General features: G+C 39.0%; 1 protein-coding gene across 5 annotated transcripts in view; it reads right to left on the reverse strand.

Annotated features, from left to right (window-relative positions):
- TPD52L1 (TPD52 like 1) overlaps positions 1-18,984 on the reverse strand; it is a 60,879-nt gene that overhangs the window by 17,753 nt on the left and 24,142 nt on the right. For all 5 annotated transcript variants that reach the window (XM_080389966.1, XM_080389965.1, XM_080389964.1 and 2 more), the window contains exons 3-4: positions 15,507-15,655; positions 2,999-3,100 (exon numbers count right to left, since the gene is read on the reverse strand). In XM_080389966.1, the coding sequence (XP_080246092.1) occupies positions 2,999-3,100; positions 15,507-15,655 (251 nt within the window). The remainder of the gene's footprint in view (positions 1-2,998; positions 3,101-15,506; positions 15,656-18,984) is intronic.

Here is an 18,984-nt window from a genome sequence, read left to right on the forward strand (position 1 = left end):
TCAATATTTAGTCAGGCTGACTACAAACCCTTTCAAAATCACCATCACCACAGGCAGGGGTTAAGACTGCTGAACATACTGGGAATTATGATGATCATCTGGATTTTAGAAATCAGTTTCAAGAGTCTGCTCTGAATGAAAGCAGAACAGAGATTTGCATCTGGATGCCACTGGTGACTATCAGCCTTAATGCCTAACCAAAAGAATTAAGCCAGTCTGATGTGTGTTTAAATCAGCATTATCGGAGGGGGCAGTGATAATCCATATACTAGATCACTGAAATAAAACGATTTGGATTACCAAAAAAGCATGCAAGCGATGAAACAAAAAATGCAGGCCTCTTTACAGCTTACTCCCCCAAACATGGCTGGGGTTGGAGTGGGAGAGGGTTTTTAAAAGCGGGTTATTTAAGTGACAAGGTTTTACAGTGGGACCCCACTCTGAACAGCACACGCTTAAGCTGAGCCAAGATCTTAGGCCAGCTTTGCTGATGAGGGAAGCATAATGACCATTTCTCTAGATTTAGGATGTTCAGCTAATGCAAAAGGACCAAGTTACGCCCTGTTTTATGTAACTTCAACATACTGGCTCTACTTCTTGCTGCTTCATCATCAAGTGTCAAGAAAACTCTCCTAACTGAGAACTTAACTGAAAACAGTAAGTGTACACAAAAAATGACAGTGCTGGTAGTTTCATTTTCCTGAAAAATTCCCAGCCAGGTTCAAGATAATAGTTTTAATGAGAGAAACCTACTAGAAACAGGCTTCTTGATTAATCAAAATGCTTATGGGCTTAGCCTCTGCTTTGAGCCCTTGGCTAAAGGGCTAATGGGATAAACACCACCCCATCTGCTTCCCAAGCGCTGGTCAGAAGCACGATCACCATGGGGGTCGGGGTTGATACTGACAGGTAAGACATGGTAACCATGATTAATTAAGGGAAATATTAGAGGAAAAACATGCTCTACTACAGTGAAGACATTTCTGTCTTTGCAGTTAATCTCACACCCTATGCAAAGCACAAGCAACAGGACCCAAGCAGTACTGAATTGTTAAACCATCCTCCCCTCTATGATCAAGAGCCAGCGCTGAAGGTATTCATGCACCAACTCTTTGGTCACTGCTGTAATCTAAAGCATGGAAACAGCAACAGGACCTATTCACTGAGAAGTGGGCTTGTCTTTTTACAGAAGGAAGTGTTAAGAAAGCACAGAAAATTAAACAGAGGATATGTTCCATGCAGCACATGCATTTCTCAGAAACACAGAATACAACTGCAAATGGAGGGAAGGCAGTAAGAATACACAGAGGTAGGAAAAAAGCTTGAGAAAGCAACTCATGCAACTGGAGCCTCAGCCTGGAGAAGAGGGAAGTAAAATACAATAAAATCACAGAAAATGATGAGTGACATGAAGGGCAGCAGCAGGACTACACTCACTGTTTCTCATAATAGAAGAGCCAGAAAGCATCAAAGGAAAGACCAGGGAGACTCAGAACAGGGAATGAATGAACAAACAAATAAGCCACACACTTCTTTACTACATAACTGTTCATCTGGGGAGACATGAGGTGTATGAATGTCAAAAGCTTACACAAGTTAAAATAATTTTTTTACAACAAGTTAAACTAATGAAGAAAAACCCTTCAAAGGGTTTTAAATGAAAACTCAAACCTCTGTTTTAGAAAGTTTTAAGCTCTAAGATTGCTGAATGCTAAAAAAATGTAGTAGGAAAATGTAACTGCATGCCTCCTTATTCTTATATCCTTTTAAAGGCATATACTACCTATGGATGTTTAACTGTATCAAGTCAAACAAGCCTTAGTTTATGTTCATACCCTGGTTGCAAGTCACTCACTAGATTTCCATTATAAACTGTGATGTGGAAGAAGACACTGTAAAACAGATCATACTTTACGATGTATTTTCCTTTTGCGATGAAGATTTTCCTTTTTTAGTTTCACTTATAAAAACAGTAGTACTTCTGTAGAGGGTTTATTAAGCTGTACGTAAAAGGTAGGTATAAAGGAGGGACTCTGAAGATTTCTTAAGATTCAGATTAAAAAATAAAAAAAGTGGAAAACATGAGTTTTAGCTGCCAAGATCTATGCTTCCACCATTTGAAGCAAAAAAAAAAACCCATACATATTTGAAATACTGCAAAAAAGATTCAGAGATCTTAGATATGGTTACCTCATGCATTACAAAATGACCAAGAAAGCCAGTATATGCCAATACCTCTAATAAATGACTCTTAATTCTGCAGCTCAAACAATATATTGTAGAGTTACCGATGTCCATTTATTTCATCACAAAAAGATCAACTCCCTAAACCACCTAGGAAGTTCTGTAATCCTGCTACCATGCTGAAAACTGAAGTGTTGGTTTACAGTGTACAATTTCTTCATTTATGCTCCCAATCTGAGGGAATTTAACATCAACATTTCTAAAGATAAAACATATAAAGCCTGACATTTAAGTTGCATTTAAGTGACAGTTCTTTTCCTGATCTCAATTTGTTACTTTCATCACATCCTTTTCTTTTTTTTTTTTTAATATATGCAACTGCAGAACAAAACTTTGCCTTTGTAGATCTTGAAAAAGCTGATAAAAACCAGCCTGAATTATTCTTTTCATTTATTTTTCCATAAGCAGCTCCAAGGCAGGCTTGTTTTCATCAGATGGTCTTGGTCTCCAGAATCCATGTATGAACAAAATTCGGTGAATAAAGATCTAACAGCAATTTTTTGTTCTGTTTTACTCGTACATTTCCTTAAGCTTGGATTTCAAATGCCATGTTTTCTTTTAAACCAGCACTCAAGTAAGAATTATATCTTCATTCATCATTATCCCTGCTTTTTGTTTGAAACCATGAATGCTATAAAATAGTCTGACTACAAACTACTTGAACCTTTAAAACAGTAATGTAGAAGGAAAATAAGAGCTGAAAGATGACTTTTTGTCCTCAAAATAAGACCACAGAAGCAGCAAATCCCTATACCTCATATCTCCAAACTTCTTGCTGATAGCAGTTCCTACATTGCTGATAGCTGCTGTTGCTTTTTGTCCTGCATGGCTCAGGGTCTCGTGTGTTTTCTTGTAACTGGAAACAAAAAAATAGAACAGAAACAGTGATAAGTATTAAGAAAAGAGAAGCTAGAATCCCCTGCAATTAATTCCCTTTTCCTTTATTTCCACATCTTCAAGTCCCACCCACTGGAAGGTTAAGAATCATAGTAACTGTAGCACAAAACAAATTATAAAGTTGTCCACTTCTGCACAAGCTTCCTAGGTGCAGTTTAATCCTAACGTGAGCAAAATGCTCTCCAAAGCAATCCTTCAGCAGGTCTCTCTCCCTAGTAGATAACATCCCCTGAGTGGGTCAGTGCAAGCTGTTTAAAAGTGGAATGCAGTGATTTGTTGAATACCTATTTGATAAAATTTCTGTTTACAGAAAATAACATTTACATGAAATAAGCATTCTTGTAGCAGACACTGACTTGGTAGCAAAATCTGCTGTCTAAAGCACCAAAAAGAAATGGGACACATGCAACTCTGCTCTTACCTGCGTACACGTATTAGGTACATTTAACAGATACACTTCAAAATGACTTGTTGATATTTTAAATTAGACAAAATAGATCAAATCTGTTTCCATATTCTACAATTTTACTTCTTTTTAAATTTCTTTAAAGGAAGAATGTTTTAGGAGAGACAAAGATGAAAAAATCTAGACAATGAATACATATTCTTAATAGGGCTGAATCCTTTTAGAAGTCACTAATTCCACATACAGCGTACATTCAAACACAATCATCTTAATTTACTGATCCAGAATATATGCTCTGACCCACACAGACCCTTCAATACAGTTAAGTTGCATTCTCAGAGTAATCAATAAGCTTTTCTGCACAGTTGCTTTTCCGCTGACTAAATTATGAGCATGTCAGAGGCTTCGTTTCAAGTAAATTATCTGTTATTCCCAGTGACGCAGACAAGCTCAGAATTGGAAATACTGACCTAGTAACAAAAGGAGAACACGTGCTAACTTGTACCCTGTGGTGTGCGTTGGCAGAAGAGAACTGAAGAAACTATCATGCAAAATTCAGATATACAATTCCACTCATTCTACTTCTCCTTTGAACAAAATCTGTAAAATTGCAAAAGTGTACCAAAATGTGCTGGAGATTAATAAAAATATCCCACTGCCTAATTCCTGAAACAGAATATATCCTTCTTACTTGTAGGTATATGAAAGCAACATAATTTTTGGGGGGCAGGAGGGGAAATCTACTGCTGAAAGTCCTCTGTTGAGGACTTGTAACCACAAGTTACAAGACAGATGCCACCTGTTTTATTCTTTCAGACAATATTCTATCAACAATTACTTTTCCCCAACACAGATATTTTGATTTTATGTTCCTAAGCCACAAAATATCTTAAAGACTACTAACATAAAGTTCTAAAACTGCCAAGTGAAATATCCCTTTTATGAAGGTGCTTCTCTCTGTTTTCACTGACTAACTAGCAAGGCAGCGTAGAGGAAGCAGCTTAAGACTAAGGTACCAAATATCCAGAAACCTAGAGTTAGATAAGCTGAATCAATGACATGCACAATGTTTAATGACAACAAGGGCTAAAACGTTACATCAGTGGCAGAAGGAGGAAAAATTATAAACAGAAAGGCAGAGTACTGGTTATACCTGTTTTATTTATTCTGGTGGAATACAGAGAAGACCAAAAAGACCAAAAACGCTCTTGTATCACTGAGGCTTCACTCTCTAGCTTAACTAGTTCAATAGCTGTGTCGTTCTCTTTCTGTCAGCGGATATACTCTCAATATAAACTAGAATGGGATGAAACCCTAAAATGGACATTAACGATGCTTCAGTCAAGCTATAAGCACGTAGCTTTTTGATAAGCGTTGCGTATGAGAAAAATGAAAATCAAGTATTCTAAAGCCTACAGCATACAAGCCTTCAGACATTTTCTTAAGAGAAGTTTCCTAAACCATTCAGCACAAGTGGCATTTTGCTGATGACAAAATGGAGGCTAAGACTGGACTTCGAGGCCTAAAAAAATCATTGGTAGCAGAATCTATTTATACATAGGTTGACTGTACATGTAAATATACTTTGCAGATATCCTTCTGAACTGATGGTTTGAAAAAGACACCTTGGAGTTAATTTTATTCACAGACATATTTAGCTTTGTGATAAAGCATCTCCATGACTTACCTTTCTGCTCCAGGTTCTTCACAACTGTGTAAAACTGTTAGGACAATAGTCCCAAATACCCCATAGAGCAGATGGACTCAAATTTAATTGAGAAATGTTAGATTCCCCTACATGTTTCTGAACATTACATGGGTTAGAAGATACCTTCTGGGAACTGGCTGAAGTAACACCTATTTTTGGCATTTCAGCTAAAACTGTGCTTTCTCTGTAAAACTCATAAACCCAACATCCTCCCCAGTATTTCCACTAACAAGGAAGACATGGAGACTGCATTTATGCGCCTAATACTTTTGGCATTACATAACAGTGTAAATCCAGCTAAGACTGTTACACAACTAGTCTTTTTTCATCACCAACTTCAAAAAAATTACCTGTGACATGAACCCCTTCTCCCTTCAGCAATGACGAAGAGGAGCTTTAAGGACCAACAAAATAACAAGGGTAAAAATGCAGTGCAACATGCAATACTTGCCAACAGAGACAAGCAGCAGTAATTTCCATCTTAGTAGAGCTCACTGACAGCTAACTTAAAAATCAAGCTGCCTCCATCCCTGCCTCTCCACCATTATGTACATCACTATGCCTCCTTCATAAATAATCTTTCCACAGAACACACTGCCTTACTGTAGTTAGTTACACTCTATATTGATATACAGCACCATATTTTAGCTCAGGCATTTTTATCCTCATAGTTATGTCATATTTACTGTATTCATTTAATACCTTGCCAAACACTCTAGTAACAATGATCTCTTCAACATATTCTCTCTGACCTCTGGGAATCTTCTCAGTTGTACATAGCTTTAATAATCTGAGCTAGCAGTTTTCATATTCTTGTGTAAAACACACCAGTTGCAGTTTTGTTTTAATGCACTCAGCTTACGTAATTTTCAGAAACCTTTAAGAGCAGAAATAAAGTTGGATATTCCAGGTAAGCTCTACTAACATCGACTCATTGGAAAAAGTGCTGTACATAGGGCTTAATTCCTCCTAACACCACCTGCTCCAGCATGCTAAGTCATCTACAATATCTGTACACACTCATCCTCTAAGCAGCCATCACTGGCAATCATTAGGTAAGTACTGACCAACCCAGCTCATCAAGACAGGTGACAGCATCTCAGCAGTCAGTCAGTCATTGGCTGAAATAAGGTCAGTGACCCTGAATCTTAAGGCCAAAATGCTCCAGCAGAAACAAACTCAGAGAATTTAGGACACAGAGATTCAAGAAATACCACCTTTCATACAACCCAGTGTGTATTTTTACACAAAGCCACCATTAGGCTCTGTGTCTTTCTTACACTAATACAAAGTCACCGTACCCCCCTGAGTTTAACAGCACTATGCCAGATGCCCAGAAGCATTATTAAAAGTAGAAACAGGCTACAATATTCATGCAGTTAGAGTAGAAATCCCTTCTCTGTTTTTGCAGCATCTAAACATCCTCTATAGCACAGAACTGCTGGTAGTGACTAACAGGGATTGTATTCCATGCTTTATATTTAACAGTAAATATTTATAATGTATTTCACAGAAGGATTAAACAAAAATGGTATGTGAATTGCTGTCACAATTGTAAACTTGTAAATAACACTTACCTGTGTAATTTTGAACACTACCTTTTCATATTACATTATCCTAAGAATTTCATCTACCAACTTCCAATTATAATTTGGTTTTTAAAATAAGGGATTTCTTTAACAAAAGCAATTGCTGATAAAACTGATTATTAAAGTTTATCATAAAATATTCTGATATTGCAGTTATATTCTGATAATATGCCCAATGCATTTAGAAGAATCTTTAAAGATAACACATCTCCAATACTGTAACATACTAACTAGGCAAAGTAGACTTGCAGCATATTTTGACTACGTTTTCATCTGACAGTTTCATATACTGCATTTAGGTTGTGTTATCATACGACAACCAGGTCTCACTAGCTGACTTTTACAGCCAGTGAAAGCAAATGACAGAAGATACTGTTTCATAAAACACAGTGTGTGAAGAAAACAGTGCTTCATATAGAGTATAGCCAGGCAGCAGACGTGTAGAGAGATCATAGAACTAGACATTTAAATGACCAACATCATCTGCAGGGTAAGACAGGATAATCATACTGCATGCTATTTGCTCTCATCTCAACTCAGTACAGAATTGCCCTTCACATGGCAGAATTGAAGCTAACCTTCCTTTATAGGTGCAATACATGGGTTGCTGACAAAAGTAGGCTACAAATTTAATATCCATATTTTGCATGGCAAGATGCACATTTGGCTCACTACAGTAAATTATAAAGAATTTAAATTCAGCGTCTGTAAAATTAGTACATCCACTAATTAGTACATCTTCATTCAGCATTGTGCCTCTTCATCAATGCTTGCTGGCAAATTAATCCATTTGAGAAACCCTCTTCTGTGATAAAGCTTACATAAGATGCAACAAAATGCAAACAATTAACAACAAAACCATACAGCAGAGCAGACTCTGGTAGCACAAGCCATACCCTATTGAGCTTGCTTGGTTTTAGTTTTCAAACCATTAGTCAGCTTAAGAATGGCATTTCTGGAATCAATGTAAAGCATCTGGATCTCTGAGAAACTCTTAGCTAGAAAACTATTTTTCTGACGATTTTCTGGGAAAAATAGGGCTCAGCATTAATTAAATTACAGTAATGCTCAAATGAAATAAGTGCATATATAAATGGCAGAAAACATGTACAAAACACTCTCGAAGAGCAATCATATTGCCATTTTGCCCACAAATGAACTTTAAAGTGTTACACGGTTTGGGTTGGGTTTTTTTAGTGCTCATCTGAAATTTATTCCAACTGCAAAAACAAATGACAGATTTACTTTTTTAGATATTCTTCCCTTTGCCAGGTATGTTAAGAATTAATTGAAACTGTGCTGGCACAGGGATGGGTACATATGCCTAAATCAGTCAAAGGAAGTATGCCCCAGGTAGTTCCTCTCCCGCAGAGAGAGGAAGGGCAGAGCCGAGGGAACTGAACCTCTGCTGGTCGCAGGGGACCTGCCTGCAGCCAGAAATCCGTGCACAGCACACAGAAGATGACTCTTCAGTAGGCTGGAGAGAGTCATGGGTCAGGAAAGGTGCCAGACGAAGGTGACAAATATTCTGTGCTGTCTTGCACTGTAATCTTCAAAAACATAGGGATACAACTGTGCAAAAGGCACTATTTGTGCATTGCAGCACAGAACTGGGGAAAAACAAGCAGCTGTGGTACAGTTAATCTCCAGATAGAAAAGCACAATACGTTGGCTCAAGCACAGATGAGTTTAAGAGATTCCAGGGTGAAACTTCACAGTTCATCAGACCTTAGACTACGCCTATGACTCTGTGGGCTCTGTACCGTACACTAGATCAACAAAATTATGCAGATTAAACATATCCCAGTCTCCCTTTTCCTTTCTCCCCCTTCCTTTTTCTTCCTCCTCCATTTCCTTCCTCTCCCTTCCTCCTTTCCTTCTCTTTCCTTTTGCTTCATTTCTGGTTTTCCTTCTCCTTACATTTCTCCCTTCTCTTTCCTTTCTTTCCCTTTCCTTTCATTCCTTTCCTTCCCTCTCCACTGACCCTTTCCTGGATATTTTTAATCCTGGTCATTTCAGAGATTCCAATGTACACTCAGACCTGGCCTCCCCTCCGCTTCTTAGAGTTAGATATACATACATACAGGTAACTAGGATATAAGTGTACATATTTTCTGGCACCAAATGATAATTACAGTGGGTTCCTCCTGGATAAACTAACACTATATTCATTGATCTGGAGAAGATCACCTGACCTTGCTGGGGAATTCCAATTAGCTGAAGGTTCTGGTGTAAAAAAGAGGACATACATCTTTTAGAAAAGGGACAATCAGAATAGACTCAACTTCTCAAAGTCCTTTCTCCAACCTTATTACCCAAATTCAAGGCCAGAGATTCATGTGGGAAAAGCAGCAAAAAAATGATCTTTGAAGAAGGCATGAACATTGCCTGATCTGACCCAAAGGACTTACAAAGTCAGTGAAAGTGACAGGCTCCCTTTCCTCCCATATAGCACAGGCTCACACATGGGTAATGTGCTTGCTAAAGCCAACATGCAATTTCTTTACTTAGCTGCTACACTCGCAAATCCAGAGAAGAAAATGTCAAAAGGTGATTACACATTGCAAGTAACAGAAACACCCACATTTCTTCGACTACCACTCATAATAAGTATGTGTGTGGGAACATGGTACACTGAGTTCCTAAAAGTCACAGCAGGACTGTGGTTGTCCACAAATTGTATCTGACTTCCTGAGAAAATTATGAACCTCCAGAACACATTACTATATATTTAAAGTTATACTAATGAAGACTGCAGGTACTGTACATTTTAAGTCTAAAACACATGCAGTGCAACTATTACTTTCTATTTTCTCATCACCTGGCAGAAATGTGAACTGCAAAACATTAAGTTCCCACTGTTTCTGGAAACCCATACAGTTGTCCTCAGGTTCCCTATCAGCAGAACTAAGTTTGCTCACACAGTATTCAACCAGTAGTCAACTTTATTCTGTCTCTGGAGGGAAAGGCCAAGTCCATGTTGAATGTTCTTGTCCTACATCTCAGGCAAGTATTACATGTAAAAGCAGAGCAATATTGAAAACTTCCTAAGGTGGCCTCAAAAGATAGCCATTCACCTGAGAGAGCCCCAGACACTGCCTAGGAGACATGCTGTTCGGAGCTAGCACTTACAGTTCTCTTGATTCTGGCCTCTAGTTCAAGGGATTTTCCCTTTCTACAACAACTGACAATTTTTGCCTGTGAGGGGAAAAGATGAAAAGTCATTTTGAAACACAGCTTTGTGAGACTCCTATCCTAGATGGCAGTCCTGCACGTGTCCATCTTCCATCACGTCAAAAGCTTCCCAAGCCCCTGGCTGGAATCGCTAAGTATATGGGTTTTGAAACATTTAACTTCATTTCACTACTACAGCCCTCAGGGAGAAAATGGATTCTCTTTAAGTTTTTAACCATTCTAATAATGTATTGGCCATGGCACAGCTGGTCTGAATGTCTGGAGTACTGTGTTTGGGTGTGTTTTTTTGTGGGGGGGAGGGTTACTGGCAAAACCAATAATTTCCATCTCCCTTGAAGCTCCCCGGAAGAGCACCAAATTAAAAGCTGAGGGACAGACAAAGCTGAACATGGTTCCAACATACACACTTAGCAAAGGTCAAAGTATTTTGTGGATCTATGTCAGTGTTTCATGTAAAGGACTGGTGAGAAGGATAAATTAACCCTTGTAACCTTCTCCATATACAATGCAATGCAATTCTGTAACTGCACTGAAGAATACTATTACTTGGGACTTTGACTGTCTGAAAATAATGAGGCAACAGGGCTCTTGGGAAGTTCAACAAAGGGAAATGCAAAGTCCTGCAGTTTGGGTTTAATAACCCCATGCACCAGTAGAGGCTGGGGATCAACCAGAGGGAAAGCAGTCTTGCAGAAAAAGACCTGGGGTCCTGGTACACAACACGATGAACGTGAGTCAACAATGTACCCTCACAGCAAAGGTGGCTAACAGTATCCTGGACTGCATTAGGAAGCGTGATTTCAGTTTGAGGGAGGTGACCCTTCCTTTCTACTCAGCCCTGGTTATAGCCACACATGGAGTGCTGGGTCCTGTTCTGCACTCCTCAGTACAAGGCAGACATGGAAATGCTGGAGCAAGTCCAGTGAAGGGCCATAAAGATGCCTAAGGGATTGGGAGCATTTCTCATATGAGGAAAGGCTGAGAAAGCTGGGACTGGTGAGCCTAGTGAAGAGAAGGCTCATGGGAGGATCTCATCAATGTGTATAAATAACCTGATGAAAGGTAGTAGAGAAGATAGAGGCAAACTGTTCTCAGTGCTACCTAGTGAAAGTACAAGAGGTAATGAGCACAAATTGAATGGAAGAAATATTTAAACAAAAGCAAAAGTTTTTTTCACAGTAAGGGTAATCTAACATTGGAACAGGCTGCCCACAGAGGCTGTAGAGTCTCCATCCTTGGAGATATTTAAAAGCTGACTGGACATAGTCCTGAGCACCCTTGCTTTAGCTGACTCTGCTCAGGGGAGTTGGACTACACAGTCTCCTGACATTGATGTCAACCTCAACTATTCTGTGAATTTGTATAAAACTATGGTAAGGAGGTACCTTCAGTAAAGATTGACATAATGCACTATGCGGTGAAAATCTGAAGTACAGAAGGCTAGCAAGAGCTGTGGGAACATTATTGAAACACAACCAAACAGCTTTAACTATGTAAACACACTGGATTCAGGTTACATAAACCCTTTCCTTTGTAGCAAAATGTTAATTAGAAAAGCTCAATTATGGTCTTTGTAAATATCCCTGTAAAGAGATTTTTAATGATTTTTTAAAGCTAAACTAAATAAACTCAAAAGGCACCAACATTACCCTGCTTCTAGCATCTACATAAGAATGAATTATCTATGTTTAAGTTACAAATAAAAAAATTGCATTGCTAGAAGCTATCTGAATATCCACCCACACTCTATTCACTTGAAACCTGATCTTTAAAAAGGTGTGGGGGAAAGTCATTCCAGTTGAATGCCTTGCAACCGAGAAAGCAAATTAAACTTGAGGCAATCATTTGCTCTCTAGTTTACTGATATCCCCTGTAGTAGAACCCCCTGCCTTACCTAACACATAGATAATACTAAAAATCATCGCACTGAAGAATAGCCTGGGAAATGAACAAGGAACTTGAAAAATGTATTACAATTCTGGTCATCATAATAAGTGAATGACTTCCAAATTTATTTCATACAAGGTTGAAAAATACAAACAACATTACAGGTTTTCTTTGGAGAAAACCAAAGCTGATTTTAAAAAAAGCTGATTTGATACAAAAAAGGCTGCATATTACTGTTGCAAATATCACTTCTTACTAGAGACAGTCAGAATTGCTTTTGATACCTTAAAGCCTGAATTAATGACAAGGAAACAGACTTTGTACAGATCTGTATGTTGAGCCTGACAAAATCTTCAATCTATAGGGGACACCAGCCCATTGACCTCCAACTCCAGCTTTCCTCAGTATGAAAACTATGACTGGGTTTGTGTGGGGTTTTTTTCCTTTTTAATCATAGCAATCCTTTAATGACAATTTCTGACGTACACGTCAAGCATGCTCAGGCTAACTCCTAAGTTACCCATAGTCAACTATTTAAAATATAAATGCTTGAAAATAGTCAGAATCTCAACTTAAATTTAGTCATTCCAGATGGCATCCATCCTGTGAGTTAGTCTTAACTAGTGTTCAGATACACTTTACAGAACTGTTTCTGAGACAAGTCCATCCCTCTGCCTCTAACTCCATTTTAACCCTGCATTCCTAAACAGAGAGCTTTAAAAAAGTTACTAACAAAAGGACAAAAATTTGGCGCTTAGCTGTTCTCCATGGCTTTGAAAAGTTCCCCATTAAAAGAAAAGCGGTTTTAACTTCCAGAAAAGCACAGTAAGTGAAAACCCAGTAAGAACTGAGTGAAAGCAAAATTTGCCTCCTTAAAACCAGGTGATTTTAAAATTTAAAATGACTAATTGTGGATTTAGAAGCCTGAAGTACAGACATGTAAATATTTTGAACTTTTATTTTTTAAAACAGGCTTTTCATCCTTAGTAAATGGCAGAATCTTGGTGAGTAATGTTATCCCATTGCTAATTGGGTGTAGCAACAACGAATCATCTTTATTACTTAACACATCCATTCTGAAGAATGCTGGATTACCGTGATTTGTACTACCATCAGCGTACTGGCATGAGTGTCAGCCAGAACTATTTAGCAGTTGGGCCACGGATATTGGGATTTTCAAGGGCATAAATGGACTTCTGCTGCTCAGTTCCACATAACTACTTGTGGAAACTCATCACCTAATGCCTTGTTGTTTCTGAAACTCATCTTAAAAAGTAGCAGCCTGCAATACTGATGAAGTCTCCTAAGTTTCTCTATCCTATCTCTATCACAAAAATACCAACATTGTGAAGTGAAAATGAAAAGCTCTCTTGGAATTTGCTACCAAATTTCAAGTAAAAATGCAAGTTTTTGTTTCAAAATTTTGCTAGTGTCTCCTAGTAACTCTAGTTCAGTTGTCTTGTGCCCCTCCCCTCTTCTAAAGCTCAGTGTCTCTAGACTATCCTCTCCTAGCACATGCCAAACACCCACACAGCGCTAGCATGGACGCCCCTGTTAATGACATGTCACATGAAATAAGACCCAGCTGAGAAACTGTCCAAAAGAGATAGGAGACATACAAATTACATTTCCTATTAAAGGGTTTATGCCTTATTTGACTTCTCATTAAAATACAAAAAATTATTATTCTAATGTAAAAATGTTTAGCTATTTTTTCCAAATCTCTGTCACGGCCTTGAGTACACCAAGAGGCACTGCAAACTCTTCCCCCACCACTCCTATGAGTTTGACCACCTGAGCTCAATGCTAGCTCTGACACTGCACAACTGTGTAACCTTGGGAAAGACTGTAGTGACAGTGCTGTGCAAGAAGGTTGGGAGAAGCCTTGTTAGGCGCATCTCCCCTTCATGGGGAGCTACACTAAAGCTTAGACTACATTGAAGCCCTTGGTCCTTGCCTGAGTTATGTTACTGGTGTGTCTGTATCTGGCCCAGTACCTCACTGAACTTGACCTACAGATTTGACTTCCTGGCTTGACCTTGGGCCTGGCTCATCGCTGCAGACTCAGATCTGAACTCTTGGCTTGACCCTGTTTAGTGTCACTGGACCTGCTCTGCTCTCTGTTCAGGTACTGTGGGACTGCTCCTTCATGGGTGCTGCCCCTGCCCTGCCTGCCTTGCTGTTGACTCCCAGCTCAGGTCTGCTGTGGAGCAGCTCACTCCTGCTTCTCCCTAAGTGTTAAATTCAGTTGTCAATTGAAAAGAAAAAAAATAAATAATAAAATAACTTCTCAGACAGCGCTTGATGAAAGGTGGGTGGTTCTTTCTACCAATGTTGCTATTAATTCAGCCCAACAAGTTTTAGAGGAGTGTGGCATGTTAATGTATGTAAGTATAAAGACCGGTACGAAGTTGAGACCAGCCCCTCAGTAATTATCATGGCTTTCCTGGAGCTTTGGAATTCAGTATTATTCACCATCTCTCTCAGAGACACTCCATCAGAGATACAGAGCAAAAAGTGCTTGAAACTTGCAAGTAACACTGCCTATCCTGGGTCTGAACATTTTTTGTGGCAGAATCAGGATAGGTCTTATCACTATGTCTGTATATGTATTTTTAACTCCTTCCTTATGTGAGACAAAAGACTTACACCAGTAGTTCTTGGCAGCAAGCTGCAGCCCAAAAAACGTCCCTCTCCTCCTTTCTCATCCAAGAACTGATGACACCTGGCACTCTCCTAGAAGGCAGTAACCGACTTAGACTACAGACTTCCACAGTACAACCGGTTTGGTTCAAAAAAAAAAAACAACCCAACAAGTTAAAGCCATTTCAACAACAGTAGTGCAGTAATGTTTCTTCATATTTATGAAGAAACCTTTCACACCAGGAACCCAAAGCTGCTTATATATTACACAAGGTGAGTTTCACTGAACTCTTGTGAATCAGTTACACATTCTGCGCAGTGGTAAACCAAGGCTGTGAGAGGCTTCAGGGACTTGCCTAAGAACACACTGCTGGAAAATAACAAAAAACCCAACATACATAGGGCTTATGATAACCTAAAGATGGTACAGTTACTCCAATTTTTTTTTTATTTTGGACAACCAAAAGCAGGAATTAAGCAGAGTCAAACACCAACTGATTCTGCCAGTATTCTTTATAATTCAGATGATGGTACTAGTTTTTTGAATAGTTGTTAATGTTTTGGTAATTTTATTTTTTTTTATTGTCTCTCTTTGAAGTTGAAAAATACAATATATTGAGATTAAAAAAGGTTCCTTCCTCAGTAAGGACTCTATAAAAATGTCTCATGGGACAGGAAGATAACCTTCTCAGGCAACAGAAGTTTTAGCTGCTGTGATTTTGCAAGAGTGAGGTGAGAGACTGTAGCAAAGCATGTTGCTGCTGTAGAATTTTTTTCAGGTCTCCTTGCTCTGAGAAGCTTGACATGTTTGTCCCTACTATCTACTGCTCCTGGCAGCTGTTTCAATTGCCAAATTTCATAGCAGCGCTCATCAAGACAATACCTCCAACACGCTACACAACATAGAGGGATAAATTTGTGCAAGGTCTGTACTCACGCAGAGGTTGTCTGCATATCATGCCAGCTTTTGCTAAAGTTCTGCTTCAGTTCATTCATCAGACTTATGCCAAGTTTTTGTTTAATTTCAACCAGGTGCTTTTCTTTGGCTGCTAGCACTTGCCGCAAAGTTGAAATTTCATCCTCTAGCTGAGAGAAACAAAGAGGGAGGAGAAAGGAGAAAAGTGTTAGCCTGTTCTCACAGAATGGTAAACACATACAATGTTAAGAGATTAAATGAATTTCACATAAACTTGCATTTTTCTTAGGTGACTAGAGAGACAGAGATTCAAGTGCTTGTGGAGATCACAAAGACATGTTCAGAACAGAACTGACACTACACTAAACTAATGTCTCAAACTGTGTCACCTATGTGCATCATCATACACATGAGAGAGAATTCTCCAGTAAGGGAGAGACTACTGAACGACTTGATCAAGATCTATCTGCCTCAGGGCGTGAGGAGTCTCAAACATCAGCTTTTCATTCACTAGTAAAATGGGAATGGGCAAAACAAGAGAAGGGGATAAATTCAGGCAAACATCTCTCTTTGAATGCACAGGCTTTTAACTTTGGTATTTGCAGCTTTTTAGTCTTCCTCTCATGAAAAAAAAAATAATATGTGAATTCTCAGGAGCAGATAAAAAAAATAATCACGTTAACATGACTTGAGAGTATCATAAAAGCTATGTCCTTGACACACGAGTTTTATCTATATATTTTAGGCAACTACACATTTCAAAATAGTAACATAAAAATATGCAGCAGATGGACTGTTAACATGAGTGAACAGGTTCCAACCAAAGCAAAGAAGCATTGAGAAGACACAGCTGATTAGTCTTTTCAGAGCTCCTAGTCATCAACCAAACTGCAAATTCAAGTTGTAAAGATGCCGTTCAGCCCAAACAGAGGGATACAATTCTCTGGGCAGTGCACATTATTTGAAACATTTAAACCAAGCCAGCGTTCTAACAAGGCATGGGCCAGAGCACTTGACTGAGAGGAGGGACTGCTGAACAAGCCCGCCACAGGTGCACAATCCTCCTCCTTGGGCTGCACTCCTGTGAGCACGAGCAGGGGTTTGCTGCCTTCATCCCAAAGCATCCCAGGCAGCACTCAGAGGTACTGAAGCTAACAACGGCAAGTGACACCAGAGCAGCTGCCTTCCACTTCAGGTTTAGAAATTCCCTTACTAACTGTGTTCCTTCCTCCATATGTTGATAGGATAACATATGGTAATGTATCTGATTGCCATATGTTAAGTTCCCTGGAACCACATTCTCCCTATGATTTAACTCCATGGGCTACAGGGAATGAGGCAAGCACCAGCTGAATCAGTTGCTGACCTCCAGAGCTATATTTAGGCTGTCAATACGACTATTATTTTTATTTTACACACTTGTACGTTCTTCTTCCCCGTAAAACTGGTTGCAAGCTCACTGTTCCTGGAAAAGTCTCACCCTTGAACCCCCAGCTACCAGTTTCTCTTTTGTCACTACCTGCTATCTGAATTATTCAAGCAGCTCAGGAATTAAGCAGCAAGACTATGAACACAAAGCAAAATCATGACCTCTGTGGAGCAGATATCAGTATTCACCAACACCTGTGATGCCAACACTTCAGCAGTAAAATACATAACAATCCGAAGTGACTTTATTCCTTCCCATGTCCTTTATGCTCCATTACATTCCTAACCTGCAAATGAAATGCTGTCAAGAGGCAGCATAAGTTTCTCTTCTGAGAGGATAACTGGTTAGATGCTTAGAGAAAGTAGAAATCACAAATGTCAGCATTCCTCAGGCAGCAGTTGAGAGAACCCTGCAGTTGTTTCCCACCCGCAGCAAACCCCTGAGTGCACAAGTCTGCCTGAGTAACACTGCTAAAGAACTTAACTTAAACCAATACCAGGATGCTTACATGTACTTAAAAATTAATGCTTTCCATATGGACTAGCACTAGGCTGATCATTAGGTACCTGGATATGTGAACATTCAATGGCTTCTATTAAAATTACTTTCCATCTGTTCTGTTGAATACACACCTAAAGCTGTAAAGCCCTAAGCAAGCATTAACCACATGCTCAATGGCGTATGAACATTTCTGACGCTATTAAAAATAATAAATTATTTTTCTTTAGAAATCAGTTTTGAATTGACAAAATCTTCCTCAAGTTCCATCATTTTAATATATTGGCAGACACAAAGCCTCCTTCAAGAGCTCAGATATCAGAGATTGAAGACTGAAGCAGGTAGAAAGGATTAGGGACTTACAGTAGGATCCTGAAAAGCATTTAAGGAGGTTATATACCTAACTCCCATGGAAGTCAGGCATCACCTGCTCAGGCATTTTTGAAAAGTCCACTCTTCTAAATGCAGACTCCATTATGAAGCTAGGGCTTAAGTCAACAGAAATTCTAGTCTAGTCCTCACGTTTCCCTTCTAAGTGCAACAAAGTCAGAAGAATATAGATGCTTCACAGAGGGACAACATTCCCTTCTCCCTATTTGTAGGCTTAAGAACCTGAGTTAATAGCTGGTTTTTCTTTCCTCCGTTATTGTGTGGGACATGTAAAAGCAAGGAGAGGAGCTGACCACCTAAGACATTATGAATCCCATGATTAGCTGACATGAATAACATGTAAATCACAGAAAGGTGAGACCCCAGGGAAAAAAGTCCACAATTACAGAAATATCTCCCTGAAACCTGGGACTGACTAATAATATGGAAGAAGGACAGTGAAGTCCAGCACACAAACACAAAAGAGTATTTTCCCTTGTTTTGTCTTTTTTGATTATTTTAGAGCAAATTCTACATTTTACAGTGTCGAACATCCTTTTAAGATGCTGGCATGCCTGAAAAAAAACACCCCGGTAATTCTCCAAAATATAACTTTTCCCACTTTTTCCAGTAGACACTCATACAACAGCTCATAAAAAAACAAACCAGAAAGTACTTATTCAGTGAAACTGAGTATTTTGCATAAACTATTATTAACAAAAAAAATTATGTCAGTCGATATTACCTATATTCTGAGATACACATAGTACTGTGTAAAATGTGAAGGTGAAAAGATTCAGCTATTGGTTGGAATGATACCGATGAATGGGTTGAATGGTAAGCTAAACAGTGAGTTCAGCATTTATTATGCTAGTTTTAAGGATAAGGCAGTAAGCGATTAAAATATTAACGTGTCCCAACAGAAAACAGAAGCCAGCATAATTAAATGTATACTTCTAAGTCAGATTAAGCATCCTGTTTCCCTACTACTACATCACCCAAAAGTGCAGTGTCCCAGCCTGGCTGTTTGCACAGCCCTCCTCACACAGGTAAAAGCCATCACAGAAAAAACAAGGGCTATTTTTAAGCTGGATCAGTTCCTAGATCCAGTGCAGAGAGATGCACAAGTACCTGTGTGGGTACAGCATGGAGGGCAGAACAAGTGGCTGGAGACGGAGAAGGCAGCAGTGATCAATTAAAGCA

Source organism: Falco punctatus (genome assembly GCF_963210335.1).
Source record: "Falco punctatus genome assembly, chromosome: 5".
Classification (NCBI taxonomy): domain Eukaryota; kingdom Metazoa; phylum Chordata; class Aves; order Falconiformes; family Falconidae; genus Falco; species Falco punctatus.